This window comes from Macrobrachium rosenbergii, chromosome 37 (genome assembly GCF_040412425.1).
Source record: "Macrobrachium rosenbergii isolate ZJJX-2024 chromosome 37, ASM4041242v1, whole genome shotgun sequence".
In the NCBI taxonomy this organism is placed as follows: domain Eukaryota; kingdom Metazoa; phylum Arthropoda; class Malacostraca; order Decapoda; family Palaemonidae; genus Macrobrachium; species Macrobrachium rosenbergii.
This window is the reverse complement of record NC_089777.1, coordinates 39,169,068-39,182,517: the sequence shown is the minus strand read 5'-3', so window position 1 is coordinate 39,182,517 and position 13,450 is coordinate 39,169,068. Positions and strand designations below refer to the sequence as shown.

The following is a 13,450-nucleotide window of genomic DNA, read 5'->3' as shown; positions in this document are numbered from 1 at the left end:
CAAGATTATCAGGGGCAGGGGGAACAGAACCAGTCTATTTTCTTTCTTTGAAATCTATGGCCTCTTCAACCGCTACGGAATTTCCCTTTTATCCCTATTTTCTTCTAAGCCTTCTTCCATTGCCCTTCTCAATCTTCTTTTCGGTCTTTGTTGCTCATCCTGTTTTCTTGGCTTTTAACTCAGCAGAGTATAGGTTTTTCTTGGTTCAGCCCTGTGATATTAGAGCTTCAGCAGCTCCCTCTCTCTCTTTGGGGTTAAGGGAAGGGGTACTTTTAACGGATCCATTGTCTTTATCACCTTTTGTGAATCCTGTAGTTTCTCAGGCATCTGATCTAGTTGCTTCTCAGGTGTTTGCGGAGGCGCCAGCAACTCCTTATTTTCATTCTTTACGGGTTCCTAATCTTAATGTATCCTACGCGATTCTTGCGGATGCTACAGCAGTCAGCGGTTTGCCTGCGCCAGCGTTCAGTGTATCAGCACCAATAGTTTCCTCAGCCTTTCCATTCTCCAGGATAGCTGGTAATTTGCCTTCCTCTGTTACCTTGGGTTCGGTACCTCGTAACTTCCCCTTCGAAACTCTGAGTTCGGTCCGGTTGGTACCTTCTCCATCTGTCCAACGTTGGTGCTAGGTGCCCTGGTGGTTACTCCAAGTGTGGCTTCTTCCTTCTTCCCTGCTTCAGCTTCTTCTTTCTCAACTTTCCTGCAGGTTTCTCTGTCCCTCCGTCTAGGCATCCATGTAAGGTCGGGGTTGATTCCGGGTCATCAAGGTCTTCAGTTCCGGATTCCCATTCTCATGCGGTTTTGATACATCCGGATTTGCGTGGTTCGGGTGTTGCGATGTGGCGGGATTTTAAAACACAAAAAAACAGTACACAACACTCACCCTGGTCCTCGGTTGCTGGAAGATGGAGTAAGGCATCCACGGTCGCCAACACAGCACACAAAACCACACAAACCAAACCAAAACAGAAAAACACACTACTCATGAACATACAGCAACAAGAACAGCACACTAACAAGGGAAAACAACAACTTTGCATCAGCACAAAAAAAAACTGTCCAAACCAAAAAAACAGACCAGCACTAGCTCTGACTCAAGACTCAAAAAGACTGCCTTCAAAACCGAAAAATCCTCACACACACATTCCACAGACAGACAGCGCCGTAAACAAACTAACGACCTCATCCTCTTCCAACAAGGAAGCACTCACTTACGACAATTACACACTCTCTCTCTCTCTCTCTCTCTCTCTCTCTCTCACAAAACGTTGGGAAATGCTAAATAAAAACAAATTTATTCATCCCTCTATATTTCTCCCCCCTTTTAGCATTTCCCAACCAACACCTTTCACACCTCTTTCAAATCACCCACATAACACCCACGGATGCTCACTAGCAGGTCCTCTAGATCGCGTTCAGCTGGGCACGCAATCATTCTCTCAGAATCACTCTCTCTCCTAGCAACACTCAAACTCACATCATCTCCTCCATTCTCTCTCAGATTCACGCTATCTTCTTCACTATTACCACTCTCAATTTCATCCACAATCTCATCTATACCCTCTAACTCGTTCCCAAATACCTCCCCCAATTCAACTAACCCATCCCATTCGCTCATTGACCTTTCCAATTCTTGCAACGATTCATTCATGCTTTCAATCACTCGTCTATCACTGCTACGCTCTCTTACTCTTACACTTTCGCTCACCTCCAACCGCTCACCAACCCCTACACGTTCAGTCAACTCAGTTATATCAAACCCGCATATGCTATACGTTCTATTCATACCATCCCATTCATCCGTATTACACGCTTTATCACTCATTTTCACTTTGGCACTCACACCCTATCACACAACTTTACGACCATTCAGTTTACCACGTTCTTCCCTTTCTTACGTTTCCTACCATACTCTATCAAAACAAACTGCTGATCCTCATGCAACAACCCTCACGTACATGCATCACACGCACCGCTTGCATCCTGGAGGACCCACCCATTTGAACCCCCTTCACACTCAGTTTCCCGAATTCGCTGTCACAGTCACCCTCTTTCGTCTACATACACTTGATACATGCCCTTCCATTCCACATTCGACACACTTCGCTCTCGGTTCTGAACACATTCTCGCATAATGCCCATTCTTACCACAGTTGCCACATATTACATTCACTCGGGTACCCCTACAACCATTAGCAATATGACCCAGCTGTCCGCACCTGTAGCATTTAACCCCCCTATCTTTCGTACACTCCCTTACCAAATGTCCCGATTGCCCACACCCGAAACACGCTCCTAAAGCCCACCTACACTCATTCTTTGTATGTCCTTCCTTTCCACATCTAAAACACTTCGCTCGACTTCCACTCACCGACCTTCCCCTTTGTACACTACTATCCCTAACCCGTCCAACCCGTTGTTCCCTTACAAACCCATCATTCATCCTCACTGGCACCTCTACATTACTTGCTCTTACACTCCTATCTATTACACTATCGGCCATTCTCATTGGGCCCCTCAACACTGCATCCCTAAAGCTTCCAAACTCTGGTACTCTCTCATCTACCCCAGCCCTTACACTTACACTTCTGCTCTCTTTTATAACCCTGTCAAGCTCATAATCTTCTACAATTTCCAAAATTTCTCCCCAAGTCAACCTTTCATTCGTCCATCTTTTCTTCTCCTTCCGCTTCAAGTTCACAAATTCTCTAACTCCATCTGGCACTGTCCCTAACAACTTCCGTACTAACTCCTTACATTCATCTATCCCATCATCCCCAAACTTCTTCCTTGCCAACGTCTCCAGCCTACAAGCATACAGTGACAAGGTTTCCCCAGCTTTCATTCTTGCCTCATCAAATTCATTCTTCCTCTTATACTTAACACTCGCTTTCATACGCCTCGCTTGCTCAACTAATCTAGCTTTCACCTTGTCATACTCAACATCCCCCACACTCATAATAACCCTATACATATCAAGTAAAAACCCAGTCAAATACTCTCCTAATTCTCGTGCCCACACTCTCTTACTTTCCCCATACTTATCCTGACAAAACCTTTTTCATACTCCCTAAAGAAATCATGCACATCCCTACTTCCATACTCATTATACTTTTTCACACGGGTACCTCCCTCACATACATAGCCTTTCTCACTTCTTTCTCACTTTCACTCTCACTTTCGCTACTTTCGCTCTGTCCTTTCATACCCTCTTCCAATACAAAGAGTCCACTTCTGCACTTTACATTCATCTTACTCATTACACTCTTCTTCCCCCTCTTTTTATCCACTTTTATCCACTCACCTCCATCCACCTCACTATCACTACTGCCTTCACCCTCTCCCTTCTTTCCTGCCTTTCCCACTTCCTTACCCTTCTTACCAGTTTCCTTTCCTTTCCCTTCTTCCCTTTTTCTTCCCCTGACTTATCCTTACTTTCCCTCTGTTCCTTCCCTTGCTTTTCATTCCCCTTTTCCTTACCCTGCCTCTCATTCCCTCGTTTCTTACTTCCTATTCCCATATCACTTTCATCACTCACGCTTCCATTCACTTCTTCCTCCTTTTCTTTCTCTCTTGCCCCTTCACACGTTCCAGAGAACCTGCCTCCAACAGCCCCTTCTCCAAAAACACCCTTGAACATACCTTTCATCATTTCTTCCACACTTCTTTCACTCCCTCCAACTTTTATCCATCCTCTCTTCCATTCTCTCTTCTGACTCTTTCATCTCCCCCTTTCATTTCTTCTTTTGCACTTCTTAGCATTCCTCCCATCTCCTCCAACTGACTCCTCAACTCCTCATTCTCACTCCTCAGCCTCCCATTCTCCTCCTCCAGCCTGCCCTGGAGTTCCCTAGCCACTGGAGTTCCTCTCTCAGTTTCTCTATCTCACTCATCCTGACCTCTTACTCTCACTCGACCCACCACAAACAATCCTAACGGCTATTTTACAACAGCCCCACGTTGGGCGCCAAATTTTATGTGGCGGGATTTTAAAACACAAAAAAACAGTACACAACACTCACCCTGGTCCTCGGTTGCTGGAAGATGGAGTAAAGCGTCCACGGTCGCCAACACAGCACACAAAACCACACAAACCAAACCAAAACAGAAAAACACACTACTCATGAACATACAGCAACAAGAACAGCACACTAACAAGGAAAACAACAACTTTGCATCAGCACAAAAAAACTGTCCAAACCAAAAAAACAGACCACCAGCTCTGACTCAAGACTCAAAGACTGCCTTCAAAACCGAAAAATCCTCACACATATTCCACAGACAGACAGCGCCGTAAACAAAAAGACTCATCCTCTTCCAACAAAACTCAGCCACGAAAAACAACTCTCTCTCTCTCTCTCTCTCTCTCTCTCTCTCTCTCTCAGACAGACTCTCTCTCTCTCTCTCTCTCTCTCTCTCTCTCTCATCTCTCTCTCTCTCTCTCTCTCATCTCTCTCTCTCTCTCTCTCTCTCTCTCTCTCTCTCTCTCTCTCAAAACGTTGGGAAATGCTAAATAAAAACAAATTTATTCATCCCTCTATATTGACCTCTACACTCTCAGGCATGGGCATTATCTGCCCAGGTGTTGCATCTTCCTCGTTGGGTGGTGCAGGGTTTGCGCAACCTACTTTGGTGCCTCTAGTATGTTCGTGATTGATACGTCAGGCGTCTGTCTCACGCACCCAGGTGTGGCAAGTTCCAGGTTTTCGAGTTCAGTGTTTGCTAGGGGTCAGCCTGCCTCTTTCCTGTTCCTGCTCAGTCAGACCAGTCCGACAAGGATTGTTCATTTGAGGAGGAGGATCTGGTACCAGATATTAGTTCTTCAACTAATGAGAATGAGTATAAGCGGATGGTGGACTTCATCCACACTCTTTATCCTCATTCCAAGGTTGCAGAGGAGCCTATGCTACCGAATCAAACAACGTTCGAGTGTCTATATGCAACAGAACCGGTAGTTGCTCAATCATCAAAGAATCTGGCCGTGTTGGGCAGGCATTGAGGGAGGCAGACGTAGGTTAGTGGCTTTGATAGGGTGGAGTAAGCAGGATTCAACCTTGCCTCCTATTCAGGAGGGGATTTAACAAGGTAGTGGGTAACCCTTCTGCAGGTATCAGGGTTCCTCTCAACGTATCTGTTGAGGCTCTTCTCTCTTGTGTTCCTTCGTCAATTGTTTGGTCTCAGTTTCATCTCCAGTCGGAGGCCTTGTCCCACTCTGTGGATGTGTCCAGGTTGATAGGGTTTTCTCAAACAAGATGGATATACTCCCTCTGATCCTGTACTGCCTGACACCTCATCACTTCGGTGTCAATGGGGCTGACATACCAGGTTAACATTTCGCCTGACTGTACAACGTTCTTTGGCAGAAGAGGAGGGACTTCTTTCAAAACTTCCACCTCACTCTCCAGACATTCGGAGAGAGTACTGTTGAGGGCGCCTTTTGCGCTCTGCAACAGTCTTTTAGGGAGAAGGATATTTCCTCCATGGTCAATTTCATGTAGCCATCGTCAGCAGTAGCGTCACAGCAGGCTATGATTAGTGTGGCTGCTCTGGGTTCAGGGGATGTTGCCAGTATAACGAACTTGTTGCTTCTAACTCATGTCTCCAGTGTCGGCAGTTATGCATCGTCGAGGGTACAAAATATTGAAGTAGAGGTGTTCCTGTCCAACAGGGAACAGCTGGTACCCACTTGGAGAAGCCTTTTATGGAGAATCAGTGTCTTGTTGTCTCCTTATGCTCTTCTCTTCAGGTATGTCTCAGGAATCGCTGGGACTTCCACATCGAGAATGCAGGTTTAGTCTGGAACGATCCTTGCTTGTCGGATCTTCTGTGATAGTCAGAAGAAGTACATCTGACATCCTGAAGGTCTATAGTCTCCCCCTTTCCCGACATTCATCTGTACTCAGAAGCCTCATATCAAGGTTGGGGAGCAATCTTGGAGGAACCCAGGCTTCAGGCCTCTGGAGGGATCGGGAACAATAGAAGTCATAATCTTCAGGAACTCAGGGCTGTAAAGGAACCCCTCAGGTGTTTTTCAGTCCTAGTGCGCAACAGAGTAGTGGGTCTGCTTTGCGACATCGTAACTGCCATTTCGTATCTGAGAACTCGGGGGGGAACAAGAACATTAGAACTTTAGAGGTGTATGGTTTCCGCCATTTAGTCTCATTCATCAGGTAATCAGGAATTGCGGGAGTGTCAAGACGTCTCTGACTCTAGTTCCTTGCTGGCCCTAATGCCCTTGGTTTCCGGAACTCCTAATGCTCCTTACAGAAGTTCCGATGTTCCTTCTCATGCGGAAGATCTTCTAGACAACCGCAGTTTCACCATCATCGTCCAAACTCATGCGTGATGAACCTAGTTGCAGACCGGACTCTCTAAAGCTGTCTAGACAGTGTTTCTTTCAGCTTGAGAAAGTCAACCCGTAAGCTTTACCATGTCAGCTGGACATGTGGAAGTCGGTGTCGTAAGGAAGGTCATTCCATCTTTAGGCCTGCCATAACCAAAATAGCTGATTTTCTCTTATTCCTTCAGAAAGTCAAGATTCTTCCGTTTTCGGTTACTGCTAGCTACCGCTCAACACTTAGCAGTACATTTTTCCATCTTTCCGAAATTTCTGGTAGTAGGATCTTCTATGAGTTATTACATTCCTTTAAGTTTAACATCCGGTCTTGCCGACTTGTGCTCCTTCATGAGATTTGTTGAAGTTCTAACGTTAAGACAACAGATTAGGTGTTTTCTTTCTTTCGGCTTTAGCTGCAGACAGAAAGGTGGGCGAACTTTGGGAAGTTTTCTAGGCTGGTTTCCTAGGCGGGAAATATATATTTCTCTTCTTCCAGAATTCATGGCGAAGACAGAGTCGGAGGCTAAAACTCTGCCTCGTTTGTTTAAGGTTCTTTATCTGCAAGTGTTTGGTTCCGGAGATCAAGCGGGGATGTTTTAATGTCCAGTGCGAATATTAAAGTCTATTTATCAAGGTTGAGAAACTCCGTCTGCTTCTGTGTACACTTCTTGTCTCTCTGCAGAATCCTTCCTGTCCTCTGTCAGAGAATGAGATTTGTAACTTCGGAGAGAGGGTTCCTGGTCCCTGGTTCATAAGCGCTCACTCCACAAACACAGTTGCGGGCACACTACACGATTCTCATGAGGTGCGAGGTTTATGCCCTTGAATACAATTTAATTTTGACTTTACATTATATTTAGCATTTAACAGTTTTTTTTTTTTTTTCATTACCGCACAGTATTCGAAGTATGTCCACTTCATCTTCCTTTCTAAGGAATTGTTCAGTGTCTTCTATTCTGGAGGCAGTTTACTTGGGAGTCCGTCTGTGTTTTCTTCCTTTACTTAAGAGACGTTCAATTAAACACAGAGCAGCGTATAGCGTAATTCTCCTATTTAGGGTGCATTCATTTAGCTGAGGTGGTATTCTCTTAGTGCGAAGGCTCAGAAGGTTATTCTCTTAGTCCATGTTTAACAGCGAAGTCTGTTATCTGGCTAAGGTGGTATTCACGTAGTATGGTGGTTATTAGGTTAACCAGATAGAGGAATTCCTTTTAGGCTTTAGAAGCTTAAGCAACAGTGATAGCATAATCACGTGAACTTAAGTTTAGTACGTTTTAAGTATCCTAGTCTTTGATAGTTTCCCTACGAGGGTCCGAAGAGGTGCTCTCGTAGGCTAGCCTAGGCGCTTTATTGGCGCTGAGATACTTCTTCACTTGTCGGCCTTTGCCACAACCTGCAGGGCGGAGGGTCAATGGCTCAGCACACTACCTCATTCCCTCCATGCTGGGTAGGCTCTGAATAGCCACTTGGGAGATTAATCGTTCTCCTCCTTACATGAGAGGTATTCTCTTAGTCCGTGTGTAGCGCTAACTCTATTATCGAGGGTGCGTTCATTTAGCGGAGGGGGTACTCTCTTAGTGGGAGGTTCTTAGAGGCAGCCATCTGGAAGTCAATGTCAGTTTGCACGACTTTCTACCTCAGAGACATTCAGGTTTCTTCGGAGAAGAGTTACTTGCTGGGTCCCTTTGTGGCGACCAACTCGATCTTATAATTACATGTACCGGTACATTGTAATGCCAAGGGTGGGGGGAACTTTAGGTAATGAATGTAGTCTAAGGAACTTTGGATTCTCAGTTGGTCAGGGTTCATAGAGTATTAAGTTTGGCGTTAGTACTGTGAAGTTAGGCAGATCCAGTGGACAGGTTTGGTTCCTTCAACCTCTTCTGCGCAGACATCGGCGGCAATGGGCGGCGAAGAACTCGAAGATCCTCCACACTCAACTTCTCCTCCATACATGAGAGGCTACAATAGCCACATGGGAGGTTCATCTTACCCCTCCATACATGAGAGTGCTTTGATTAGCCACATGGGAGGTTCATCGTACCCCTCCATACATGAGAGTGCTTTGATTAGCCACATGGGAGGTTCGTCGTTCTCCACTACTCATGGGAGGCTGTGATTAGCCACATGGTAGGTTGGTTTTTTATTTTGCTACTCTATCCATGAGGAGGTTTGAATACCACATGAGAGGTAGCTCGACTCAGACAGTACCTAGACATGAGACTGACGTGGGGGGTACTCTCTCTACAGGCATTCTCACCTGCCGAGTGGGATAACCAGGTGAGGATACATTCATTTGTACAGAGTAGGTGAATAATGAGTTACCTGCTTTCCCTTTTGGCAGGTTGGGCTGAATTAGATTGATACCACCTCCTTAAAATTTTGTTAATCGGGCTAATTCAGGTGTTCAGGGAGTGTATTGCAATATGAAGTTTTCATAATAAAACTAATATTGTAATACTTACCTGAACACCTGAATGATTCCCACCCTCCTCCCCACTTCAATTTGAATAGTGAGTAACGCAATTGGGGATCTCAGCCTCACTCGGCTGGGACTTGCAGCAGTGTTGCCAGCAGTACTTCAGGTAACTCATTTGACAAGATTTTCCTGTAAGCATTGGTAACGCTGACAGTTAATTACCCACTTAGTGGGTAAAAGCTATGAGGATGTAGTTCGGGCTGGTAGGTGACCAGGGCTAATTCAGGTGTTCAGGTAAGTATTACAATATTAGTTTTATTATGAAAACTTAATTTTTCTGTTGGCACTGGCATCGACAAAGAGGGTGGGCGAACTTCATGCCCTCGTACAACATGACCCACAATCATGGATGGACGTTGATGGGCTTTACCTTCCTCCCAGAGTTTGTGATGAAGACCCAGAACCCCTCCTCACACGACCCAAAGTTTGATGGTTTTTCCATTCCTTCATTTAAGGACTTTGTAGGTAATGAACAGCACGAAATGGTGCTATGCCCAGTCAGAGCTTTGAGAGCCTATGTTGAATGCGTAGACCAGCCTGTCATAGACTGTTTTTAAGTACAGGTCAAGAGAAGAGGGAGATATCGAGGAAAACTATCTCCGACTGGCTGAGAGAGGTAATTGGGAGGGCATACTGTTTGGAAGGTAATGGAGACCCCACCCCAACCAGAGTCAGGGCTCACAACATCAGAGGAATAGGGCCGTCATTGGCGTTTAAGAAGAACCACTCGGTAGGGCAGGTCCTTCGGGCCGGGGTCTGGAAGAGGCAGACAACATTCACCTCTTTCTACCTTAAGGATGTAGCACACACATCCTTAGATATCTTCACCTTTGGTCTGGTGGTGGCTGCACAACAAGTCATTTAACCACATGGAACCCTATGGGAAGCTGCGGCAGAAGGGGAGGGCGTCGTCAGCTACGTTATAAAGAAAACTTAAGTACACTACATGAGCTTACACCCTTACAAGCCCTTGGGGGGTATCAGGGGTAATGTTCCTGTATGTTTACCTGAGAGATCGTCCTCCCACCTTCAGATGAGGCTCCATATATAGAAGAATAGTTCGTATATGTGTCGAAACAAATACCTAATTAAAAAGAAATTTGTATTTTTCCTAACATATGAACCTAATTTTTCACATAGGTAAAGTTACCCTCCTCATACCACCCCATGTAGTCTTGATCTCTCACTTCTTGTAGGAGGTTGAGCAGAGCTGCATATGGGCTGTCTCAGACAAAGGGAGAAGGGGGTCGAGGTCAGGTCACATCATATGACCCAAGTAGCTTTTGAGATTTTGTTTACAGAGATGAGTCGAGAACAGCCGAAGCTAGGTAAGCACGGAGTTTGCCATATATGAAAGCGTAGGTTCATATATTAGGAAAAATACAAATTTCTTTTAATTTGGTATTTTTCAGACAAAATATCTTCACCCCACAAGGCCTGTAGCTTCTTTTCCTAACCCTTTGGTTCATTTGTGATATACTGATTCAATGTCCAAAATCCAACCATAGTGTCAGAGGTGACTCACTGATGCTTCATTTGAATAAGCACATGATCCTCCAGCTTTGCATAGTAAATGGAGGTCAGAGTACAGTATATGAATTGAAATAATGCTTATCTATTATATTGATCCCTTTGTACATTATCTCAAAAAGTTATATCAACAAACCTTATAGCCTCCTGTGTTTGACAGAAATTAAATTTATTTGTGAACGGTTGTAGATTGAATTATTTTGAAGTAGCTTAACGAGGCCACTTAATCACATTTCATGACACTTGAGGACTTTCCCAAAGGATTTGTTGTTAAATGAGGACAGAAAATTGGGAGTTTGGTAAAACTGAAGAAGTTTCTACAGTTACTTGGAACAAAACAAAAGGAACATATAATTAAAAGTAAATAACAAACAGCAATGCATTAGAATTTTGAAGGTTCACTGTGAAGAGCCTTTAATATCATCTACAGTGGGACATATAAGGGGCACTCTAAGTCATGCCTCATTGCTGAGTATAGTGTGGGTGATGTATACTACTGTCTGTAAAGCTGAAATAAAGGAAGGCATGTTTTTCAGGTTGCCAGCATTATCTTATTTGCACATAAGTCAGAATCACCAAGACATTGTTTCTTTGTTGAAGAAGAACTTTAAGAAGAAGATTGCTGTAACATCAAAGTGCCCATGGGTGCCTTACACTCTACTAGATGGTTCAAAGGTAATATACAGTTTATGTTATATACAGTTTGTGATGCTATGAAATTTATTAAAACCTTACAAGCAAACATGTCCTAAGTATAGTTGACCTTCAGGGTTAACAATTTAAAACCTGTTTGTCAAGGTTGAATTATGTTTGATTATTTGGCTTTTAATTGTTTTCAAATGGTAACTAACTAGCTTTTTAAATGTCTGCTAATAGTAGTATTTTTCATGGCAGGTCTTTCTGAATTTAAATGAAGGAACTTATACTTGGGAAAAGCCTGATGAGTTTGTCGTTGCACACAAGAGCCGTTTCTTGACACTCTCTGACCTAGAGGAAGTTGTATCTCGAGTGATTCAAAAAGAAGCCCACAATAAGCAGGTTTGTCAGAAAAATGTATCAAACAAGCTCTTAGGGCTTTCACAAGCAAACCATTTTGCTATCCATCTTATTACATTTGAATGAGACTGGTTATTGCAAAATTCTGTAAATATCTCTTGCTGCTGTGATTAACACCTTTACAGTTTGACCCTTTTGAAGATATCTTTCCTAGAATTTTTTCCTAGCTCCTGAAATAATTTCGTAGGAATGTTACCCTTTATGATGGTTTCTGTTCACTCCTGGGCAGTTTGATCCAAGTTCTCTTCCTGTCCTTTTGTTCCCATCATATAATTGATTGATTATTTACTTCATTGAAATAATTTCGTTTTGTAATTTTCATTTACAGGTTGATCAGCTAGTGGTAAGATTGCAAGCACGGGTACGGGGCTACCTTGTAAGGCAACAGTTTCAGAAGAAGAGAGAGGCCATCATTGCTATCCAGGTGATGCAGTGTTTGCTTAAAGTGTATTTTTTTCAGTTGTTTTTAGTTAAATGTTGATGAAATTATTTTTACCCTGTCAGCATTTACTGTTTCAATTGAAAGTAGTATGTTCATTTATACAGAGCATTGCATATAACTCTTAGTTCGAAAGATATAATTTGGTATAGGATTTCAGTTTTGGAGTCTACAGATTATGTTGTTATATTTTGCTATGATTTACCGTAAATGACCAAGAGAGTTACCTGAGGTATTAGTATATTTTTCAATACATTAGGGGAAAAAGAGCATCATTATACTTATTTCATTCACTTGATTATCAGATAATTCATCTGCTCTTATTTTAATTCATTAGTCACCCCCCCCCTGTATTCGTGGGGGATGCTTACCAGACCCCCCAAATAGTTAAAATCAGCGAATAGTGAACCACCCCCTCTAAAAACACTTATCTTGAAAGTTCAGATATCAAATGTATACCATAAAGTATCATCCTACATCAAATATACCTTAAATTATTATACTGTTACTGTATTAATCTTTGAAATTATATTATTAATGTGATTCCAAAGTCATCTTAAACATTTTACACTTAAAAATATACGTACGCACAGGTAGTGCTTTAGTTACAATAATTCGCCTTACAATAATTTGATTTTGCAGTGGGGTTAGCAATTAATACCAATGCGACAATATTTAGAAAATATTTTTAAATTTCGCACAGGCAGCAGCGTACAGTTAGGCAGCGAGAGAGACCAAATCAATAAACAACTTCCTCCATCTCTTTATCCCATCTTATAGTTAAAAAAAAGTAAAATAGAATGATAAAAGTATTGTTAGTGACATTACACTCTTGCCTAAATGCGTACAACCAAAAACAACTGAACGAGAAACTGCTGTTTTGCTAATAACTGAATCTGATAACAACAGATGTTTTGCTTGTATTTCAACCATCGTATGGTAGAAACAATTACCGTAGTTGTGTTACAAACGACGTTAAATAGAATAGGATTAATATTATTACTTTATACCCTTATTTGCTATGGAGAAAAGATCGGCAAGGAAATATACTGCTAAATTTAAGCTGCAAAATGTAGCTTAAGCTGAGAAAACAATGTTCAGGCTGCTAATGACTATAAATTATCATGCATCGGCAACATGGATGAAACTCGACCGTGAATAAAATTGGAGAGAAAAGTGTTTTAATCAAAACTACTGGGCATGAAAGAACACATATTACTGCTGTTTTCACACCAAAAAAAATATGTAAAGCTCATATTATGATGAAATAAAGTGAAAATAATGAATGGAATCTTGATTTATTTACAGAAAACAAACATGCCCCAACGGTCAACGTCATCTAACAAACAAAAATAGCTAAGTTCATTTCACCATGAGACGTAATCCAGTTATATTTCGACTTAAAAACAGTTCGTATAAGGAAAAATAACCTTGTCCTGTATAAACAGTATCTAGAGATTAATTTACACTAACTAGAAGCAAGAAAAGTGCTCTTAACTGAGTTAAATACAGCAAAATAAACTTACCACGTAATTGATTTCCAAACAAAGACATTGATCACTATGATCGTAATTTATAATACAAAAACCATATGAGAATACATACAATA

The 13,450-nt window shown here is 42.5% G+C and overlaps 1 protein-coding gene across 2 annotated transcripts in view; it reads left to right on the top strand.

Moving 5' to 3' along the window:
* The window catches only part of LOC136825509 (ras GTPase-activating-like protein IQGAP1), a 235,338-nt gene that overhangs the window by 77,721 nt on the left and 144,167 nt on the right, over positions 1 to 13,450 (top strand). For both annotated transcript variants that reach the window (XM_067082078.1, XM_067082077.1), the window contains exons 15-17: positions 10,883 to 11,021; positions 11,241 to 11,384; positions 11,731 to 11,826. In XM_067082078.1, coding sequence (XP_066938179.1) covers positions 10,883 to 11,021; positions 11,241 to 11,384; positions 11,731 to 11,826 — 379 coding nt within the window. The remainder of the gene's footprint in view (positions 1 to 10,882; positions 11,022 to 11,240; positions 11,385 to 11,730; positions 11,827 to 13,450) is intronic.